At 27.3% G+C, this 24,468-nt stretch overlaps 1 protein-coding gene across 1 annotated transcript in view; it reads right to left on the minus strand.

The window, feature by feature from the left end:
• LOC122505773 (alkaline phosphatase-like) overlaps positions 1 to 24,468 on the minus strand; it is a 178,327-nt gene that overhangs the window by 118,958 nt on the left and 34,901 nt on the right. The window contains exon 2 of the mRNA XM_043617594.1: positions 22,742 to 22,989. Within this exon, the coding sequence (XP_043473529.1) occupies positions 22,742 to 22,989 (248 nt within the window). The remainder of the gene's footprint in view (positions 1 to 22,741; positions 22,990 to 24,468) is intronic.

Consider the following 24,468-nt stretch of genomic DNA (forward strand, 5'->3'; position numbering starts at 1 on the left):
GCTCAGCTTAACTAAAGATTGAAATGTCAAGACTTTTGTAATTATTTCTAGCCATCTTAATTATTTCATTTAAACTTTCTATTCAATGAGGTAAAATTAAAGGCTCTCAGTGTTAGAAAAAGCAATTTCAGTTTAATTTTAATTACTTTGGAATTTATTTTTCACTTTTCTGTTAATTCCAGTTTCCAGATAATACAATTTCCAACTTCTTTGTTTCATTTTTAAGGGTTTATTAAGACCCTTATCTAATAAAATTTTTAAAAAAATAGATAAATCGAAAAAATAAGTAATAATTTGCTAGTATTTATTTAGTTTATTTACAACTGTGTTATTATGATTGATTTTACTTTATTTAAAGATTAAATATCTCAATGGACCTTTTTCAGGGTTGCCACAAAAATTTAATTTTGTTTTTCCCTGATTTTCAGACAAAATTTTGACTTTTTCTGAAGAGTCTGACACTGAAGAATATTCTGATTCACTCCAAAAATTATTAGATACTCAAAAAAAAAATGTTCTATTACATTTATTTACGAATTTCTTAAATTGTAAAATTATTCGAAATGTATTATTAATTTTTTACTGGTAAATATATGTACTAAAGTATTTGAAGTTGCAAGATTAAAATTTTTTATTTTCAGGTCACTTTTTCTTGCAAAATGTGGATTTTTGTTTATTCAGAGTATTTGTAAAGAATTTGAACAAAGTACTGAAATTCGTGACCTACTCACTATGTTGACTTTCGTCAATCGCCGCGTCGCTATCGAGTACCAATTCTACATGCCGCAAAATCGGCATTTTCATGAAAGAAAGCAAATTCCGTCTATAGTATCCATGCTGACGCGACTCGTTTACTTCACACAAAAAGAAACGATAAAATCAAACAGCAATCAAATCGAAAGCGCCCGAATCCTATGCTCCAGAACCCCAAGTTTCAATCAATATTCCGTCATGGAAATATTGGAATTTGTCATTTAAAAATTTGTAACTCAAATATTTCTGTAAAAAATATATGTATCATTTTGGAAATTAAATTTTTTTTTAATATCGTTCTCTATCAAGTGATATTCTTTCAATCGAAAGTGTAATTTGAAAATTAATTTTGGTACACTTTTAAATTACAAAGAAAGGAACATCAAAAAAAGTATTAGAACATAATCAAATTATTTTATTATTCATAAAAGAATTTAAATATTTATAAAAAGTAATTTAATTCTTGTGTTAAATTTCTATTATTCGTGAAAAGAATAGAATTCTTATAAAGATTTTTACAAAAATTTCTTTAAATAATTGAATTTTGTTTGGAAAATTTATGAAAATATTATATATATTAAAATTATGAATTTTATGCAAATTCTATTTTAAATAATTGATTTTAAAAAAAAATTTTATTATTTGTGAAAAGAATTGAGTTTTTACAAAGATTTTTACAAACATTTTTTTAAATAATTGAATTCTGTTTGGAAAATTTATGAAAATAGTAGATATTGAAAATCATTGAATTGCGAAAAAGAATTTAAAAATAATTAAATTTTAGAAAGAATTCTATTAAAATTTTTGACAATAATTAAATGTATGTGTGGTATTTTATAAAAAATGTTTGAAAATAATTGAATTCCTAAAAAGCATATTATTATTTATGAAAATAATTGAATTCTTGCGAACGATTTTAATGGAATTTTTTTAAATAATTGAATCTTTCAGAAGAAATTTATTACTTTTAGAAATAATTGAATTCTTCTTATGAATATTGTTATTTATAAAAATAATTGAATTTTGCAAAGAATTTTATTAAAATGCCTCAAAATAATTAAAATTTTTGAATAATTTTGTTATTTATCGACATAATTGAATTCTCGGGAAGAATTTTATTTAAATCTAAAAGAATAATTGAATTATTTCAAAACATTTTAATGAAAATTCTATTTAAAATAACTGATTTCTTTCGAACAATTTTATTAAAATATTTTTAAATAATTAAATTTCTGTAAAAAAATTCTAATATTTTTGTAAATAATTGAATTCTTCTAAAGAATTTAAAAAAACATTTTTTTTTAAAATAATTCATTTTTTCGAGGAATTGAAATTTAATTTTTAAGAATAATTATATTTCTCGAGCAATTCCTGTAAAATTTTATTAAAAATAATTTAAATCCTGTGATGAATTTTATTATTTATGAAAATAATTGAATAGCTGCTAAGAATTTTATTAAAATTTTCAAAAATAGTTGAATTTCTGATAAGAATTTTATTATTTATGAAAGTAATTGAATTATTGCGAAAAATTTTATTAAAATGTTCAAAAGAATTGAATTTCTTTGAAAAATTTTGTTATTTTTGAAAATAATTGAATTCTTCATGAGAATTTTATAGACATTGTTTTAAATAATTAATTTTTTCGAAACATAATGAATGTTATAAAAATTTTATTTTAAATAATTGAATTCTTGTGGAAAATTTTATTTGTCAATATAATTGAATTTTTTTATTAATTAATTTAAAATAGTATTGAAAATAATTGAAATTTTTCGATGAGTTTCATATTTATGAGAATAATTGAATTCTTGCTTAGAATCTTATTAAAAAATTTTTTAAATAATTGAATTTCAATAAAAAATGTTATTATTATTAGTGAAAGTAATTGAATTCTTGCGAACGACTTTATTAGAATTTTTTTAAATAATTGAATTTCCAAGAAGAAATTTATTGCTTTTAAAAATAATTGAATTGTTGTAATGAAAATTATTATTTATAAAAATAATTGAATTTTGCAAAGAATATTATTAAAATGCCTGAAAATAATTGAATTTTCGGGATTAATTTTGTTATTTATCGAAATTATTGAATTCTTGGGAATAATTTTATTAAAATCTAAAAAAATAATTAAATTATTTCAAAAACATTTAATTACAATTGTATTTAAAATAATTGATTTCTTTCGAATAATTTTTTTATAATATTCCAAATTAATTGAATTCCTGTGGGAATTTTATTATCTATAAAAATAATTGAATTTTGGATGAATTTCATCAATTTTCTTTAAATAATTAAATTGTTTTGCGAAATTTTATGAAAAATACTAGATATTGAAAATAATTGAATTTCAAATATTTTTTGAAAATAATTGAATCGTTTTAATGAATTTGATTATAATTTTCGAAAATAGTTTTTTGATAAGTAAATAGTATGTTTTAGTAGTTGAGCGCGAAGCCTGGCGAATAATTAATTTGTCAATTTTTTGTAATAAGATGAAAACCATTATTAATATAAAAATTTTTGATTATCAATTATTCTTGTTATTAAATCATAATTTTGAATTTCTATGAGTTTTTAATTTCTATGTGAATTACCCATATATATATATAATAATCTAATTATTTTTAAATTAGCATTAGATCGAGGTTTGAAAATCGTGAAACGTATTTGGTTTACCAAGTGAACGATGTAGAAAACCACAACATATAACACATCAAATCACGAATGCAAATACGATGCAAACGCTTATCCGGTGTGATTTACCAATATTTGAATGGTGTTACGCAATAGGGAGTGAATCCGCACTCTTGTCGTTTCGAGTAAATCAAAGCAAAAGTTTCACGCGGATCTGCATCGAATTGCACTCGGGACGTACATCCGCAATAAATTTATTAAATCTCGAATTTTTGGAATTGAATTCGCATAACTGTGTTATAAATCAACACTTGTTTATTTTCGACGCATTTATGGTTAGATATTTGCATTCTATTGCCAAATATGAACTCGACTTGGTACAAGTGGAAAGATTTAAAAGCGTGTCAACCGGAAGTACAACTAACAATTCATCTACTCTAAAGAAGAGTTTTATGAATTTTAAGATAGTTTTGTAAATAAAAATTTCATAACTAGATGAAATTATGTAAATAAAATTTATAGTTCAATTTAAAGAATTATTGATATACTATTCTTATTATTTTCGTAAAACATTAACTTGTTATTTTTATTATTATTTTTATTTTTTTTATTTTTATTAAATTGAAATTTTATAAAATTTCAATTTTCAATGAATTACATTTGAAATTATAAAGATTACTTTGCTATTTAAAAATTTTAATAATTCAAATTCTTCTGAAATTTGTTAAATTTTTTTATACATTTTTAATTAATTATTAAAAATGGTGGATTTATAGACGAATTTTACTTAAAAACACTAAAAAAAATTGAATTTTGAAAAAATTATAAATGATTGCATAAATTTAATTATTTTCAAAAGTAATCAAATTTTTTTTACAAAATTCAATTATTTTAAAAATTTCTAATAAAATTCTTGGCAAAATTCAATTTTTTAAAAATTTTTAATAAAATTTTTGGGAGAAATTTCAATTATTTTTAAAAATTTCCCTCGTTTTCATATGAATTCTATTATTTTCAAATTTTTCAAATTATTTTCAATAAAATAATAAAATTTTTTTACAGGGATTGAATTATTTTCATAAATAATAAGTTTCTTTTTATAAATTCAATTATTTTTCATAAATAAAACTCATCGCTGAATTTCCATTATTTCTAATACAATTTTTTTTAATCGAATTCCTCGAAAAATGTAATTATATACTTGAAAATTTTATTTAAATTCGTCAAAATAATTCAATTCTTTAAAAATTTGTTCATAAAATTCTTTATGAGAATTCAATTTTAAGAAATATTTAATTATTCAATAAATTATTAATTTTTGCATTTAAATAATTGAATTCTCGTTGAATTTTCTAATAAAAATTGATTTAAAAATGAATTTCAGTTAAAATTTTAGATTTGAATATTTATTATTCATATTATTCAAATATTCAAATAATATTTGAATATTAATAACCTACTTAAAAATTTTATTAAAATTGATCAAAAAAATTCAAATTTTTAAAAATTTGTTGATAAAATTCTTTATGCGAATTGAATTTTAAGAAATATTTAATTATTCAATAAACTATTTATTTTTGCATTTACATAATTGAATTCTTGTAGAATTTTTTAATAAAAATTGATTTAAAAAAGAATTTCAGTTAAAATTTCAGATTTGAATATTTATTATTTAAATAATTCAAATATTCAATTATTCAAATAATATTTGAATATTAAAATCATTATAGTATGAATTTTTAAGAAATAATTGAATTTTGAAAAGGTTTCAAATTAAATTCTTTAAAAATTTTAATTTTTCATATTTATAACCAATAATTTTGTAGAATTAATTATTTTGAATAAGTTTAGTTGAATTTTTTTCTGAAATTCTGTGAAGTGTTTATTTTTTAATACGTATTCAATTAAAGAATTTCTGAATAATTGAAATTTCGTAAAATTAAATTTTAAACAAATGGATTTGAAAATTTTCAAAGAAATTCTTCAAAAGTTATTACAGATAATTGATTTAAAGAAGAATTTTATTTAAAAATTCTAGAAAATAATAATTGAATGAAAATGATGAAGATAATTTTGAAAAAATTACAGTAAAAAAATTCCTATTATATAAAATAATGATCTTATCACTCGGTTATCTTTAATTTATTATAAGTTATTAAATTTCAAAAAGGTTTGAATTTGAATCTTTTGAAGAATTTTAATTCCTGTGGAAAAATAATATTAATTAAATATTTATTTAGAAAAGAAGTTATTGATGTTTTCGAATAATTTTACAATCGTTTTTCACAAATAGAAGTTTTGTAAATATTTTTTTCAAAATAAATTGAAAATTTCTTAAACAATATTTGATTTATAAAATTTTTTTTACTTAAAACATGTACTTTGTTTATGAATTGTAATTAAGAAGCAGAAAATGTGAAAAATATTTTCTACTTTCTAATTTTAATTTTCCAATAATTAAAAAATTTTTTTTTGTTAGAAAAAAGAAAAAAATAACTGAATAATTTCGATTTGTCAAACAATTAAGTTTTTCATATTAAAAAAAGGATAATATTTTGCAGGATTTATATTTGTTAATTATCTAAAACGTTTGTTACAAAATGCTAATTTTTTGAGGAACAAAGAAATAATGAATAATAACATAATTTTTTCTGATTAAATGAAAATATTTTTGAATTATAAAAATAAAAATAATATTATTAAATTATACAGAATACGACGATTATTATAGTTAATAATTAATAATAATATACATAATTAAACTCATTGTCAACATATAAATATTTTTTTTAACAAAAAGTTTTCTTCTAAAAAATACTTTTTGATTATTCAAAATATCACTTTGATAAAAAATTATTTTATCTAGTAGAAAATAATAAGAGAGAACAAAAAGCTGAATTACCGAATAATTATTGGAGCAAATCCCTTTAATTTTGATACAAATCAAAAAGTTTATCAATAAAATGTAGATATGATTATATCCTTTTGTACAGCAATAATAAGTTTTATTTATCATTTGAGTAATGTAACTTGCATTTAGATTGAAATAAATTTTTTTTTTAAAGTCGTTACTTTAAAATCACTTATCTTTATAAAATGTCTTTTTTTTACGGCACTTATAAATCTTAGTTGCTATAAAAACGATAACAAAACTTGTGAGGATACTTTTTGATGAAAATATGTACAATTCTTTTGCAATACTTGTTATAAAACAAAGAATCATGATTGAGGACATAAAATTAAAAGCTACCAGGAAAACTATAAAAAGTAGAATGCTTTGTAGAACAAAGTAAAGTCGGCCTTTAAATGGGTCAACACTTTTACAATTGTCAAAACATTTTGCTTTATATTTGTTACTTTCTTTTACAAGTTGCAATTCCATGCCATTTCTCCGTGTATCTTCCCTTTCGTTTTCTCCAGCATACCACTAATAATTCCATGTGGGTGGAATTTTTGTCGTTTCTCTAGTTCGTATTTTCTACTTCTCTTTATTTTATATCCCGAACTCCATTCACATTAGCTGTACAAGCTGAATTCTTTCAAAAATGTTGAGTTGAACCGGCGAATAAATCTCTTTGTGGCGAAATGTTTTTTTCCAGTTTATTTCACACTTTTGTCTGTGAAATAGACGAGCATTAAAAATATTCTTTTTATTTAAAAAAAAAAAAATAAGAATATTATAAATTCAAAAAATTATTGGGAAAAATAGTTTTCAAGAATTTGATTATAATTTTTGAAAAAATTTTTTTTTTGATTTCTATTATTAGCGAATGTAAAGTTTGATTGGTTAACTTCTGTAATTGTTTCTTATCTTATAGAGATATGGTTTACAGGAAGAACATAGTAATAAAGGCAAACTTTCCTCATTTTCATCATACTCACAATAATTCTTAACTATAAATCATTTAATGGACCTTTGATAGGAATATCATGGTTGACGTTTATCCGAAAGAAAAAAAAGGCAAACACAGTATAACGATTTTGTAGTGATCTTATGTAATAATTATAAAATTTTTAAAGTCTTTAGTAAATCAGAAAGCTTTGTTAAATAAATAAGACCCGAGTCATTATTAGTCATACAATGTTGCAAAAGACTTGAGATGATGAAAAGTATAACTTTCGAGACAGAGTTTGCTGGAGTTATCTATGTCTTTTGTTTACCAGTGTGTACCTGTGACAACGAGCGCAAGAACACCCTTCATATTCTAATTTGAGTGCAAACGGGAGTCATAAGGGTTGTTCTGTTTCTGTTAGACAACCCTGTAGGAGACTTGACTCGTCGTCTGCTCTCAGCGTATGGCTCGAGAGGATCTGTCGCGTGAGGTGGTAACCGAGAAGAAAACTAGGGAGAATTGTAGAAAGCTACACATTCGCGAATAATGATATCCTCGCTTTAAATAAATTGTGAAAATATTCCTAGAAAATATAAACGAAACAATGGAATACTATTTATAATGCTATTCAGAATAGTATTCAAATAAATTTTCCAAACAAATTCTTTATTACTGAATAGGCTAATTTATAAAGTTAATTTAAAAAAAGAAGAGAAGACTGATTGTTAATTTGACGGACGTGACAAAACACAAAAGGAAAGGGTACGAAGATTAGTACTATATTACCTTGACTGTAAAAGAAAAACTTTTTGTTTTCTGAAGAAATGACTTTGGCATAATATAAATACAGTTACAATGAGCTTGTAAAATGTAATTTGCAGTAGTCTGATAATGAGTTACGAAAGCAATTTAAAAGAAATGGTCAGTAAATTTGTGCCGTTCACATTTATATATGGAAATAAAATTTTTAGTACTGTCAGTAAAAATAAAGTAATTACGTTGCCACATGAAAAGATACATTCTGTAAACGAAAATAAAAATAAACATTCTCGAAATTAAATTATACAAATAATTTAAACATAACATAGTGTTTAATAATAAACACAAATAGCAGATATAAAAATTGCAATTTTTTGTAAGTTTGGCAAAATTGATTAAAAATTAGTCAAATAAAAATATATGTGATATTCTAAATAGAGGAATTATTAAAAGAATGTAGAACAAGACGCAATAATAAAAAACTTCGATACTCTCAATCAATTTCATTAAAAGCCAATGAGCTTACATCGGTCTGTAATTTTGTCCAACACTATTTGCTTAATAAAGTATAAAACCGAGTTTACTGAAATGAATATTTTGTGGAGAAAATTAGAAAGAGATGTTTAAATCAGTAGAAATATTTGCACATACACGATAGTATTTGTAATAATAAAGATATTTTTTATCGTTTTTAATTAATTAGATTCATACCTTTCAGCCTCACTGCATTTAAATTATCGGATTTATATAAACTAGTAGTAGTGGTAGTTTTGAGAAAAATCACCAATGATAATAAGTTGACTAAATTCAAATTTAATTAACATTTTTTTTTAAAATCACTCTGACTTTTAGCAATAAAATTATGATTTTGCAATATTTTCTCACTTCACTGTTGTGACGTATGATTTTAACTAATTTTATTTTAGTTCAAAGTTTCTGCTTTACGTCAGGCAAAATCCGACGCTTTCAACAAAAATAATAATATGAAATTTAAGTTAATAAATTTCGCCGTCAGGCACCAATTAATTTTGAAGCTCAATTAATAAACTACTCGACTCTTTAACAACAACACCTCTGAGACGCTCTCAATCGTCAGAGGAAATTCTGCCTGAACAAGTTGGCAAGCAGAAATGCCAACGACGAGACACGACTGGCACAGCACTGACTCGATACTGACTCACCCAAAGACGATCACGGTTCAGGGATAATTCCGACAGATGACGTGACGATTCAGAATTTCGACAAAATAAAGAACGACAATTCACATCGTCACACTGTAAAAAGAAAGGTACTAATTTAGTACCAATTTTGGTACTAAATCGTAATTTGGTTCTATTTTAATACCGAAATCAGCTCTAATTTAGAACCTTTTTTTTATAGTGTTGCACCTAATTATTTGTTGAATTCCTGAGATTCTTCAGTAATTTTTTCTATGGAACAACGATCGTTATTGATCCATTGTCGATATGAAACTGAATTAAATTGCTTTTAAAAAATAAATTCAAATTATTTTTGAATTACCGAAAAACCTGTACAATTGTTGAATTTTGAAAAAACACACGTTTTTGGAATTTCTCATAACATTTCATTAAAAAATTCATGAAAGGAAACTATGACTTTGAAGTTCTCCCTTTGATTCTTCATAATAAACTAACTCTCTGAGCGGAAAATAAACTTATATTGAGCAACTTTTAAAAGAAAGAAAAAAGGAGGAGAAATATTATTTTAGATGAAAGAATTATTAGAATTAATATCAAATAATTCTGAATTCATTAAAATTTATTGCTTTATAAAAGATCCGAAAGTGAAGTTTCCTAATCATAGTTCTCACGTAGAAAGACAACCTGTCATCATGAAAAGTTGTTCTCCATAGAGGAAAGATGCAAAAAATAAAAGGTTACCTTTTAAAAAGATTGGAAAACTTTGAAAAAAATCAACATATTATATATTTTTATGTCTCTTGAATGATTGATTTATATATTTAAAAGTCAGTTTTACACATTTAAATTATATCATAGTAAAAATTTTACCTAAAATTCTCTACAGCATAAATACAGTCGATACATTCAAGCTCTTGACAGCTTTAACAATTTCAAAAATACATTTTAATTTCTAACCTTTTTTACCTAAAAAATTTTCACGCATCAAAAATTTTTAGAGTTTTATAAGTCAAATATGATCGAAAAGTGTAAATGACATTTCCAATAGTTAGCAATATTGGATCTTTGACGTTTTTTGAGAGTCATTCATTTTTATCAAAAAGAAATAAAATGTGCTATTGCATAAAAGAAATAAAAATTGACAACCGTAATAGTCTAAAAGCAATTTCTAAAAAATCTGTCGTTGTTAAAGTAATTGAACATTCATTTACAGTGAAGAATTCTGTTTTTTTAATGTTTCTGTTTGATGATTGAAAAAATCGAAAAGTAAACGAAAAGATTTTTAAAAAAATAAATACTTAAATTTTTTAAGGTTGAAGTCAATAAAAATTTATCAATTTTATTCTTTGGATATCCATGTAGAAAAACTAGCAGCAATCACATTCCTACCGAAAGATGTATAATTATTTATCAACTTAATGTGTGTCAAGTCACAAAATAATTAGGGGATCTGAAATAATTAATAATTTCCTACTTAAATCTTTATTTGTAACTGCTTTAGAAATGTTTCTGGTATTAAACTTCCGGAATCGCTTCAAATCCTAATTGCGGACTTCAGTTGCCTCTTCATAACACTGTCCGATTGGAAAATGAAAACTTTTAATAACTTTTGGTCTATGTATGAGCATTTTATGTACAGTAGCTGCCATGTACTATCAAAGAAATAGTTTTACAAAAGTTATATATAAATCACCATGACCAGTTAGCAGCCCTGTTATGACTTTCGTCTCTTTTCTATTAAATTTGCGGAATTCCGCTTTTCTCCTAGGATGAATATTAGTTCTCATGAGTGTTTTAGCTTCCCTACAGCACCTAGTCGCCTGCCATTCCTTTCGGTGCTCTTCTGTCAGTCCCTGTTTGAATTCCAGAACCAAACATTTGTCAGAAACCCAAATAGGAGGCTCAAGCCCAATAAATTGATCCCTACCTATCATTTCCAATAAATCCACTGTGACCAAGAACCCAGAGAAGGGTATTATGGTTAATTTCAGCTAGTCTGTTGAGTGCCTCATGTTAATCACCGACAAGCTGTAATGCAGTTACACATTATTTTAAGGCCGGCTCTTCCCTTGAAATGAAACAAACATCAAGTATGTGCGATTGTAAAAACATGGAAGAATACCTGCGGGGTAATACTTCAGCTTAAATCCTTTACTGGGGAGTCGATTACGTTACTTATTCCGGATTCCACATCAAGCGCCTGGCGTAAAGACGGTGACCAGTGGCTCAAGGATACCGGAGGGCAACAAAGCTTTGGTGGTACCAAGGATTGTCTTGGACAGAGTAGATAGACGAGGAAGTACGAGCAGTGTAACAAGTCAAGTCAGCTGCATTTCTGTCTTTAGTAATGCTTCTGCGATTGATATTGCTAGCTGTAACGAAGATCGAGAAGAATGCATTAAGCTGCAGGAGCAACACACAGCGAGTATTATGAAAATGGAAGAAGAGGTCAGCAAGATGCTGAAGTCCTGTAAAGTCCAGAAGAATGTCAATATGACAATTAAGGATGGACTCAAAAGCTTAACATCGCCCATACAGGATGTCAAAGAGAAGCACGCACTGCAGCGACCAAAAGAGATGAGAAGAAGTTCTATCAGGGATTAACTTGGTCGGAAGAAGCACGGCAAGACCGAAGGCTAAAACGTTACCGTTTTAATGCAGTAATGCTAAAAAACGTTGTCTTGGAGAGTCATAAGCAAAAGAGAAGCGGTCCTGAGCATAAAGAGGAAGAAGAAGCGACCTCCTAAACGGTCTGAAGGCAAGGGTACCGAAAAGGCACCAAAGTAAATTCATTCAAGAAAGAAAGACAGGCACAACAACGAACAACAATGATCGTCAAAGTGGCGGAGGGATTTATAGTCGCCAAAGTGCTGAAGAACGTTCGTGAAGAGGCTGACCTAGAGGCCAGTTAGACAATAGTTGTGGTAGTTTTACCCACTAAAAAGCGAGATCTCCTTATTAAAATCAGAGGGACTTTTAATAAGGCACCGAAGAGGTCACAAAGGTAATTGGAGCTGCAGGTAAGGTGCAAATGGCGGACCGGCAAACTACACTGGAAATCCGCGATATGGATTTCCTTACAGAAAAGGAAGACGTTCAGGATGTCCTGGAAAAATTTATACGGTACCAGCAGAAAGGTGACTGTCCTTGGACCAAATAAGCGAGAAGTAAAGCTCGCTGTCGTGGTCACCAGCCAAGAAGACGCTGACAACTTGGCGAAAATTGGGCACGTTAAGATTAGTTTCGTGGCCTGCAAGGTCAGACGAAGAGTTATGGTCACAAGGTGCCATATGTGCCTTGACTATGTCCATATAGGTCGAAACTGTCAAGCAGTAGTTAGGTCGGCTGCGTGCTTCAAGTGCAGAGAAACCGTCCATAACGTAGCAGATTGTAAGAAGAGCCCAAATTGCTTCTTATATAAAATAATGCGGCGATAAAATGGGACCTTTACCCCACGAAGTATATAACTCCTTAATACTAAATTTTGCGTCTACAGAACCTAATCTGTGCAGCAAATCTCTTCATCAAAAAATTTAGATTTCTTTAAATGTGGAAATTTATTTATTTCTTTATTTTAATTTATAAACAAGCATAAAAATCCCTATAAACTTTAATTTTCTATAAAAGATAAACGTTTCCTCTGACTTGACAGAAAGTTCAGTTTTTTAGCGCAATTTTATAACGATCCCTAAGGCTTTTTTTTGTTAATTCTATAAGCGGCCCTTCCAAGAACCCTCTTATAATGATTAGGAACATCATTATTCACATAAGTTTGCGTATTATATTCCTGGCAATTGATATGATGACAAACATTATAAGATCTTGCTAGCGGCGTTATTATATGCTTTCATTGCGATCGATATACACCAAACCAGGAGGTTTCACGTCATGATATTTTATTCAAAAGAGATGGCATACAATTTTTCTCTCGTCTATCAAGAAAGTTCATTTTCTGGAAATAGCAAATTTCTTATCTACATGACATCTATAATTCTGGACAATTAATTAAAATAGATACTAAACAATACGATGATTTATCATAAAAACTTTTTTAATAAATAATTTGTCAACATTAATTCTAAATTTTTTACAGAATACTTAATTATTATTCGTAAGAAATTAAAAATTACAATTATATTAAAATTAAAATGTCAAATTAAATACAATATTTCATAATTAGTTTTTCCCACAATTTCTATATAAAAACCGTTGCAAACAAAGTTATATATTATTAAAGCTTATCTTTTCCTTTTATATTTCCGTTTAATATAATTTTTAATATGTCAAGTTAAGAAATAATGACATAACGTGTAAACTGTAGTCACGATAAACCAAGATTTTATTTTTTCTTCAAAAATTATTTTCTATAAACTCACGTAAACTGGTTTTACTCGATTTTTGTCAAGAATTGTGAATTTTCCTGTTCCTTGAGTTTCTTATCGTAAAATATGCATTCACTTCATGCTTATCGAAAAGCCCACTTTCTTCAATAATAAGTTATCAGAGTGCTCGTTTTATAAACAAGTGCACATATACATAGAATTTTATACCCATAGAACTTGATCCGTGAAAAATGTAGAGAAACACGAATCGATGATTTTCCATATAAACATGATTTGGATGCAATTTATATAAATCTGCATTTTATGCTTCAATTTTGATTGTATTTATTCTCAATAAACTGTGATTTATTTTACTGATTAAACTATTATTTAATTTTAATTTCAAATAAATTGAAAATATCGGAAATTTTGAAGAATATTAAAATTCATTTATTTATATAATAATTTGTGGCTTATTAAATATTTAATTTCGTATATCATGAAAATATTAAAAAGAATAATTTCAATAGGTAGGAAATAATAAGTATAATACAGCTCTTTGTATGTATATAATTCTATTTGGGGAATTCTGCGATAGAATAAAAGATAACAAAACAGTACTTATTCTACCCTTATTATAGACTACTTTTTGATGCAGGTCTTGTTCAAAAGCACTTGGGATTCCAAATCTGATGCGTTTAAGCATATAATGTTTGTTTTATTCATCTAATGGAGTCATGGTAAATAGTGTTTCATGGCCTTAATTAAATTCAAGAACCTTATTTCTATATCCTTTTATTAAAATTACTTCTCTTCATTCTTAATGAAAATATTATATAATGAATATTTGCAAAAGAATATTATTATTCGTGTTGTAAATTTTTCTTTCTTATTTTAGTTACATAATTTTATTATTCACGTAAGTATTTATTTCGTAATAACAATTAATTCAATAAGTAATAATAAAAATATTTAAAAATAAAATACTTTAAAATGTATGACTCATTTTTATGAGAATTTTAGTTTTTAAAAACTTTGTATTTGTAGTATTGTACACGACAATAATTGAATCACCTTTTGTGATTCGTTACTTCTATCCTCCACTTTATATATATATTGATTTTACGAGGCGCATGTGATGAGCTTCTATATTCTGAGACTAAAGTGGCTACCAAACATTATTCTGGAATATTGCCAGACCTTCTTCGCTTAGTTGTATTCACTGGAGACCTGCTGATTTGCGTATTGACACAGTTACTTATCCCGCGCCTTTTACGGTTAATTGGATTATTAGTTTAACTAGAAACGCAAATTTCGAACGCAAACTACTTTGTGTTCTAAAAGTTTTAGCTGTAAAGGGAACAAAAAATTTAAATCTTTTATTGTTGAATTTTGGATGATTCAAGTAGTAGATCAGATAAGTAGGGGATCAGATAACTTAAGCAAACTCACGTATTCGATTCATGTAGCAACGAGACATGTAATGACATTAGAAATAAATTGATTAATAACCTGTGTTCGAACACCATATACCTTGATACAATAACTTAAAAGATGTAATTTTTTCTAAAATCCATAATGATTAATAATTGTTTTTAAAAATTATTATTAGGGACATGTCTTAAGAAAGAGGAACTGTTAAATTGATATTAAATTATTAAAGTTTTTATTTGAATCCTTTACAATTAGAATGAGGGAGAAAGAGTAGATCCAGATGTTTTCAGGGACACTGAAACAAAATTAAAACTTTGCGGAATCAATCGAGAATTTAAATGGGGACAAAATTTAATAGTATTAGTCATTACCTATTAAACTTATTCTTAGAGTCGTAGGCCCAACAAGTGATACTTCCTAGCGGAAACAGTGAATGCAGTAGATTTCCCACGAATTGTTTTCAGGCCAGTCAAATTAAAAGGTCCGGACTCCAGGTGTCGATGTAAATTAGATAAAACACCCCTTAGCCTACTAGTGACCTAATTATTTATTTTACGTTGATGTCGAAGTAATGCAGTCCTTAGAAAAATAGAAATGTGCCTCGTAGTAGAAATTATCTCCTTGAATGAATTTGACTAGGACAAGACTCGTAGAAGGCCTTTGGTAATGGAAGAGGTTTTCTGAATTGAAGTCGAAGAAGAAACTGACGACTTCTGGACTAACTAACTTGAAGGCGTTTCCTGGACTGTCGAATTCGGTAAGGGTGGCACCTTTTATAGGTTTTCTTTGTAAGAAGATACTACGTCATACCACACACTTTTATTGTTTTCGGGGTCAGATTGATTAACACTTGTATCCGACAAGTGGGGGCCCAATAAAAGAACGACAAAAACACAAATACAAAAATGTAACAAGTACATATTCGTCTTTTACAAACAAATATTTATTTTATATGATTTTCAATTCAAAACTTCAATTATGTTCGAATAAAAATACTTTTAAATTTATTCATTATATCTTTCTAATTGTGGATGTGAATAAACGTTAAAACCATTGCACCGTTAACCTACTTTGTTAAAAAAATGTACGTTTCGCTTGTTAAGATGAAAAAAACTCACACTTGTAATAAAAAGTTTGTCCTGTATCTTTCACAAAGTGCTTTGCGAACGAAACAACAACAATTGCTGGTAAAGAGAAAGGCAAACGAATGACAAATGATGAAAAACTGGTGGTACTGAACATTTTAACAAAGAAAAACAACGATTGGTAGTTTGCTATTTGCCATTCGTTTGTCTTTCCTGTTTCAACTGTTTCTACTTTTAGCTAAAAGGGTGTTCTTGCTTTAAATCTCTTCTACATAGATCGTCGCACACATTCATGGGAATTAAAAGCTTATTACACACTGAAAACAATATGTTTCAAAGGCATTGTAGTTTTATCGCATGTCCAAATACAAAGGAAGATATGATATTTCACTTGTAATATAAACAACTCAACAATTTGTTGATTTATAAAAGAAGAAAAATAGTTCTGTTATTTTTTCGAATAAATAGTATATCTTCTAAATGTAATGTAATGTTAATCAACAACATTTTATGGTGAAAAGAAAGAGAGGGAATTGCTGCAATAAAAATATCTTTCAGTATATTCAGACATTTAAAGTGTACGTAATATTTAACGATTAATTATTCTACGTCAAGCAATTCTCGTGCTAGTGCTCTATTCCATTATAAATCATTATAGGAATCTAAATAATCTTCAACACTATAGTAAACCGCATTGAAATACCTAAGATACAAGAAGCTTTATAGCTGAAGATAATGCAGAGTATGCGTTAAATTAATTTACTTCTATTCATTTTTAAGGACGTTTCATGTCTACATGAAACTACTCACAAATTGCGTTTAACAAATTAAATAATTTTGTAGTATTTGAAATTAAATTTTTAAATAAATAGTTGATACTTTTTTGGTACATTTTTAATCTAATCTGAACATTCCTTACAGTGTAGCAGTGTAGATATCACATAAATAGAACATCAACTTTAAATAAAATTTCCGTTAATGGAATTCTAGTATAAAGGTGATGAATGTAAACATAAAAAAGAAGCAGCAGAAACCACCTCTGATGACATAGCTTGTACCCTAGGGGCAATGGAGATTCTGAAATTAACCGCAGTTGAAAAGAAGAACGTGACAAGGGAATTAACTATGCTGATCAGTGTCATCAAAGAGAGAGAGAGACGACTAACGTTGACAATCTGTGCAAACCTCTGGGTTCACCTGCTTTTGAAGTCTGCTGACCACACGAAGGTGATGGGAGTGACGAACAAGAAGGTCTTCTAATAAGATTCAAAGTGAAACTTGAACATTGATTTTTAAACAGAAAAACGAACTATAAGATTTTATAAGTTAGACGATCTTTCATGATTTACATTAGAAAATTGGCAAAAGTCTTGATACGTGACCATTCGGTGGAATCTAAAATAGATAGACAAATATCAAACTGATCAAAAGTTTTGGAGACTTTAGTAAAAAATTAATTCCATAAATAACAAGAAAGACATTGTGATAAAATATGGAAGAGGTTGTTCTCCAAGACGGTAACAAAAAGGACAAATAAAATTTGAAAGAAAGGAATACGAAAATTGTCAAAAATTAATTCTAGAATTGTATTTGTTTAGTAACCTGACCTCAACAATAACTGTTTTAAAAATAAAGGTAACCGCGAAGAAAGGTAGGATTGTGTACCTGGAAGCAGACTTGTTAAAGATGAAAATTTTAGACTGAGACTTGTACGGAGCACCACTTCTTAATTCTTAATTTGTGACTTATAATACTGACGACTACATTTTCTTGACTGACTTTCTGTTGATGGTCTGGCCCTTTTGATACCAAAAATAATTCTCGAAAATGCACCTTAAGCCATGTATTTTTGGAAAAATTATGATTCCGTTATTATTGTTACAATTTATTATTACAATTCTTTTTTAATAGTTATTTATTATTATAATTTATTATTAATGATCTATGATCAAATTGTTAAAATTAACAGTATGTTTTATAAGAACATACATAAGTAAAAGTTATAATGCGAAAGATTGAATATCCAACGTCTTAGTTAAAAGATTAGTAAAAGTTTAATGCAAGAAAAACTTTCACTTAGAAATTAAACTGCGTATTATAAGTTCCCGAAGGAAAATGATACTGGTCAGAGGTAAAGATAAGGGAAGAGGAGGATGATTCTCGTGGGATACATTCGAAACAGTAGACGACCTCGACGATAATGGCTAATAGGCCTTTGACTAAAGCTTCTCATCAGAGAGAAGAGCTGGAGGAACGTACCGAGGTTTCTCATACTAAAGTCTGTCTTTATCTTCTGATAGAAGGTGATACATGAAAGTTTCATATACCGTAGTTTCACTGGGAATTAAGGGAACAATGTTGTAGAAATTTCTATAACTTTCTATCGAACTCTTGTGGTATAGTTTTATTTTACACAATATTAAACTAATTATTATCTAGAGAATTTAAAAAATGTACATATTATAATTGAATATTTCATTAACAGATTTAAATCATTTATTAAAAAAAAGGTGATACATTTTAGATGATTATTTATTCAAATATGAACGTCACTTATCACTGAAGATTAAATTTTCCATTTCACAATAATCCAGGGTTTATCGGATAGCAGATTGCATTATTTCTATTACGTCATATTGGAGTGATACAGTTTTTATGTAAAGGAGTAAACGTGTTACATTCTATAGCCCTTATCACGATAAATAATTTGTTATTTATTTTGCATCAGTTCAAAAATCCAATTTGTTGGATCAAATTTATTAGTCCATGATTACTTATGACGTTTTTATAAATTTCTGTTTATAGCATTATTTTAAATACAGAGACAATTTTTTTTTAATAAAAGTATTTCCATCTCATCAAATAAGGACGTGATAATGTTCTTAATTCATTGATTTAGTAATCCCACATTTTACGATCTGGAGAATATTTTATTATCCTCATATTATTTTAGCCATAATCTTTTAATACCAAGAAAGTCGGAATTTTCAACTTCACAAGAGACTTACGCCAAGAAAAGGTGACGAATTCATGAATGTAAAGCAGTTCAACCATTCAATTTTATAGCCACCGTCTGCCAGCAATCTGAGATTCGTCCCTGTATAATCTATCTCACCATAGATTTTGTTGTATAATGTATGCGAATTTTTTCAGAGAGCAGAGGACAGAAAAAAATCGCGACCAATATTTAATAAGAAAAACTTGGAGATCCGCTTCCAGGGAAAATGTTTTATAAAACTTCCTTTATAACAGAATTGGATTTTTTGTTGTTGTAAAAAATCCACATTTTGTTAAAGCTGGAATTATTTTACTATAAGAGATAACTTTGCGTGATTTTTTCCTTTTTCCTAGTTTATACTCTAATGCAATATTTTAAAACATACCAAATTAATTTTATTCAAATTAATAATATCTAGATAAAACCATAACAATAATTATCTACCGGAATTTACGCAGACCTTTTGAATAATTCAATATTGCGAAAATGTATATTCCCCGGTTTAGAAAATGTCCAGATATAGATGATTGTTAATTTTCTCACGAATCTGCCATTTCATGCTCGAAATGGATTAGCAAAATTTTTCACAATTGAATTTGAAAAAGGCAGAAGGTCTCATCGAAAAATAAAAGACGACAACAACGACGAACGCAACAGATAGAACGACAATCACTAGACAAAAAATACACGCGAAAGTTACGAAACAAAAGAAAAGTGACAAATAGACTAGAGAGAAGAAGAGTAAAAAGTATTTAACTAAAGACAACAGACATGAACATATTAGATTCATATCCGGACAAAAAACAAAGTTACAAGATGATTTCCCTTCAAAAATCTCGCAAGATGAAATAAACTGTTGATTTGAGACAACGTCTCTATGAATATCGCGAAGGAAGGAAAAGGACGAAATTCAAAAAACAAAGATAAAAAAAATAAGAAGAGAACAAAATATAACGATGAAAAAAAGAACAATCGAAACCATGATGAGAACAACAATTTCAGTGACGAGGACATAGACCAAAATACTAAGAAATTAATAAGGAACGCTTTAGAACTACTCCTCTTCTTCAAAAACTGATTATTTTTAAATCACATTTAAAATAATAATATTAAAATATGTTAAAATATAAAAGAAAAAGCAATTGAAAATTAAAATTATTAATTAAAATACTTATTATAATGCATATATTAGCATTTGTGGTATACTATAGTTTATCGAAAACAATTTTGTCTGCAATTGAATCTGCGATCAATATGAATCTAGTCAAAGAACAATGAGTTTCAATGCTCATTGTATAATAGCGCAGAACTTTTCAATATTTCCACTGAATTATTATAAAGTAATTAGAAATCAATACTGATTTGTAAGTAGTTGAAATACTTCTAATTTTATTCAATAAAATCATTCAATTCTCCTAAATTTATTAACTAGATAATGCTCGAAAATAGAGAATAATAAAAACATTAAAAAAAGAAGAAAGAGCAGTAAATGCGAGAATTGAAGTAACAAATGCATAAAGTTTTTTACTTCTTCAAACTTTGTACACTTAATAATAAATTTTGAGTGTTCGATTTAATGTTTAACTTCTTAAATTGGAGAGAAGCCAACAATTTCTCCATTAATACTATCATTATTATATCAAAAATGTTTGTGAAACTTTAACAATATTTTGATTTAAAATGCAAATACATTTTCGTTTTGATTAATATTAATTAATATAGGATCAACATAGTTGTAAATCTACTGTATTGATCAAGACTGTTTTTGGAGATATAGTTACATAAGACAATTGATTTAAATACTCGATAATGTATAGGCAAAATGTTAATAAATGTTTATTAATAATTAATTGTAAATTAATAGTTATTTTATAATATTTATTAGCTATTAAAAGAGAATATATTTTTCTAAACATAATTTCCCTCTGTGTTGCAAAATGAACGTAATTATTGATGCAAATACAATTGAAAGAGAATTATTGAAGCAAATGAACAAAGGTTTATTAAACTTCAAACAATTCTCATTCATAGTTCCATAATACCAGTTACATTAAAATCATCTAAAGTCGATTGGAATATGAAACTCGATTTCAAGTTGGATGATTGATGTCTCTAATATTATAATTCATTACTCAGAGACTCTTTACTCATTTTAATTAATTATTATCCTATCAAATAATACTCAACTTGCTTCCATGATACAAATTACTCTCATTGCGGTCAAATATTGACTTTGTAACGCATGTCCATTCCACAGCTCTTGTTAAATTGATTTTCCAATATGATTATGAAACTTTTCTATATATACTCTTATTTTCGCTAACTGAATAAATTTACATTTTTAAATTAAGTTCTAACGAAGAATTATTATGTAATTTATCAAATCCTCATTTTTTTGCTTACAGTCTTTCAGTGAAAAAAATTAAAGACTTGTTATATAAATTTTTATAATTTTTATAATATTTTAGATGTTCCAGTATAGTTACGTCATCGATCTAATAGCTGAGTTAACGCAAGTGTTCCTGTAACAATACTTTTCCGAAAATACATGGTTTAATGTGCATTTTCGAGAATTATTTTTGGTATAAAAAGGGTCAGACCATCAACAGCAAGTCAGTGAAGAAAATGTAGTCGTCAGTATTATAAGTCTCAAATTAAGAAGTGGTGCTCCGTACAAGTTTTAGTCTAATTTTTCCATCATCAAGAACTGGTATCTTGCACGTGAGTTAAAAATTTCAATAGTGGTCCTTTCAAACGTCAGTCTAATATTTTTGTGTTGTCTACACACCAGTGAAAAGTACAAATATTCTTTATACCAAGTTTTTCTAAATCCTGTGTTCGGAAGTCTTGTTCGAGTTTGTGAATTCATAATTAATACAAGGAAAATTTACGAGGATCATAAGTCATAATTGTCAACCTGCAACCACTTAGCAGCTAATTTGCCTGCGTGAAAAGTCTATTGTATTTGGACGACGCAACCGTAAAGCAACATAAAGAGACATCAGATTCAGTTATTAGAAAGTTCGTGCATCAGCATCACTTTCATCTTTTCTATATTTCGTTCATTTTAAATACACACTTATTTTAAATAGAATTATTTCTTGATCATTTACCAAACCCCGTCTTAATTTTGATTATCACGAATTAAAATTAAATCTGAAAACACTAGGGAATATTATAATTTGGTTAGTTTGACGTAACAGTTTTCTGACCCCGTAAATCATAATTAGTATTTAGAAAGTTAATTACGATACGTTTAAGAACTTTTAATCTAAGTTATCATCAATCTCCGGGTATTATTCTTACTTGGCGCCAAAAAAGTTTCTAAAAACGGATCATCGTTGGACAATTATGAATGCATAGTGTAGAATTTTAAATTTCAAGCAAAGTCCCCACGATTATATATAAAGAAAGTGGAATTTTCCAAAAAGAAAAAAAAACCCAAATAATCATTAACAATAAATTTAAGAGAGTAATTATAAGCTCCTTATTTTCTTCAAACGGCAATCAACTTTAACCTAAAATGAAATAATTCTTACAAATTGTCTTAAATGTATGATATTTGATTAGCAAAAACTCAAATAAAAAAATATATAAACCCTTATCAGATTCTCTCCATTTAGGAAAACATTATTCTTAGTCTTGTTCCCTTGTTTTGCAATCTGTTCTTTAAGAAATAAAAACCAAGTCCGACGATTCCGATGGACAGATAAGGAGAAGAAAGAGAAGGATTAAAGGAGAGCAAAAAAAAAAAACTCACCCTTGCTAAAGCAACCGCTGGAAAAGTGTCCCAGACAAGTTGAGCTTCTTCGCCAGTGCCTCCATGACGCTGACCCGAAAGTATACGTGATGCTGTGAGAGTACTCATCCCCATACCGTCACCAACAAAAAGCACAACACCACGTGCCACACCACCGGGCGGTGTTGACCCGGTACCACTTGCACTTGCAGCAGCACGAATTCGAGATTCGATTCCCCGCGTTGCACTCTCGTACCAGATCTTCCTCTCTAAACAGACAAAAAAAATATATCTTGTTAACTATAATTTTTAAAGGAAACGAAAATATCACAAAATCCACAAATTTTGAATTGTTGATAAAAATCAAGAATCATTAACAATTAGATTTCATTTTAAAAAAATAACATTTCCAAATAGAATTATAAGATTGATACTATCACTCGGTCGTATTAATTATTAAGAAAATGATATGCAGAATAAATTTTGTTCCAGAAATTACTAATTACCATAGATGTAGTAATGTAGATCCCTTAATCCCTCATAACGAAGATTTTCTTAATGACTTTTTTACAAAAAAATAATTTTTTTAAATATTAACATTTTTAATTTTTAATGCTTATATGATATGATATGTTTATATGATAAACTTTTTAAATCTTACCATTTTTAGGACATACAACATATCAATAGATTAATAGATTAATCACAGGATAATTTATTATATTAACGAAAAATTTTTGGTTTATTTATTTTAGATGATCCAGTCCACAAATATCCTGCTCACCGCAAGATACCCCGCTTCAGAGGAGCTCCTGCTAATGCTTTATAGAAGTTTTAAAAAAATTATTGTTGATAATGTATATGATTTGGGGAAGGTAAGATTTGAATAAAAATTCAAAATTGTGTCGTTAAAAGAGCGACGTTTCGTTGGCTAGGGTTTGCCAACCTCATCAGGCTAAAATTTTATTAAATAGACAGGTTATACTTCAGTATTTTTTTGTAAAGGTCTAAAAGCACTATTTCTATAAATTAACAATAATGATATACCTAAATTTTGTTAGAACATCGAACACATGCTAACAGGTCAAAGATTAAAGTTTCGTCAAAATATAATAAAAAATCATTCCACACTTATGAGAATAAAATTTAAAATAGAGAGAAGACATTCTCAAACAGCGATTTACTGTCAACTGAAAAGAAATTTATTCATCTTACAAAGTCAAACCAGGAAACACGTGAGAGAAGTCAATGAACCAAAACATAAACACATTCTTAGATGAGGTACAAGTTATATTGAATTTATTATTTTCTTTATGGACACGAGTCCATACGTCTAAGTAAAGGAAAGAATGTTTTGTTTAAGAAGATATCTTCCTTTCTGTTGATAGTGGAACGATTGGTTTGTATATGAATTATTTCATATATTCGTCTTTTTTAAAATTAGGTTCATTATCCAATATTTTTGTATTTTCCCAATCAGAATTGTGATTAAAATTTAAACGATGTCGATAGACCACAGAATTATCATTCACTTTTTTATGTTCGTTGATGCGAGTTTGTAGTCATCGGTTTGTCTCTCCTATATAAGTTGCTGGGCAGTCTTTACAATCAAACTTATATACGACATTCGTTGTATCCCATTTTTTAGTTGTATCTTTTCCCAATTTTACAATAGAATTAGAGTTGTTGTTCACGATGGGAATAGAAGTACAATTAAATTCCCTAAGAACATTTGACAACTTAAAGAA

Source organism: Leptopilina heterotoma, unplaced genomic scaffold, assembly GCF_015476425.1.
Source record: "Leptopilina heterotoma isolate Lh14 unplaced genomic scaffold, ASM1547642v1 Lhet_369, whole genome shotgun sequence".
Taxonomy (NCBI): domain Eukaryota; kingdom Metazoa; phylum Arthropoda; class Insecta; order Hymenoptera; family Figitidae; genus Leptopilina; species Leptopilina heterotoma.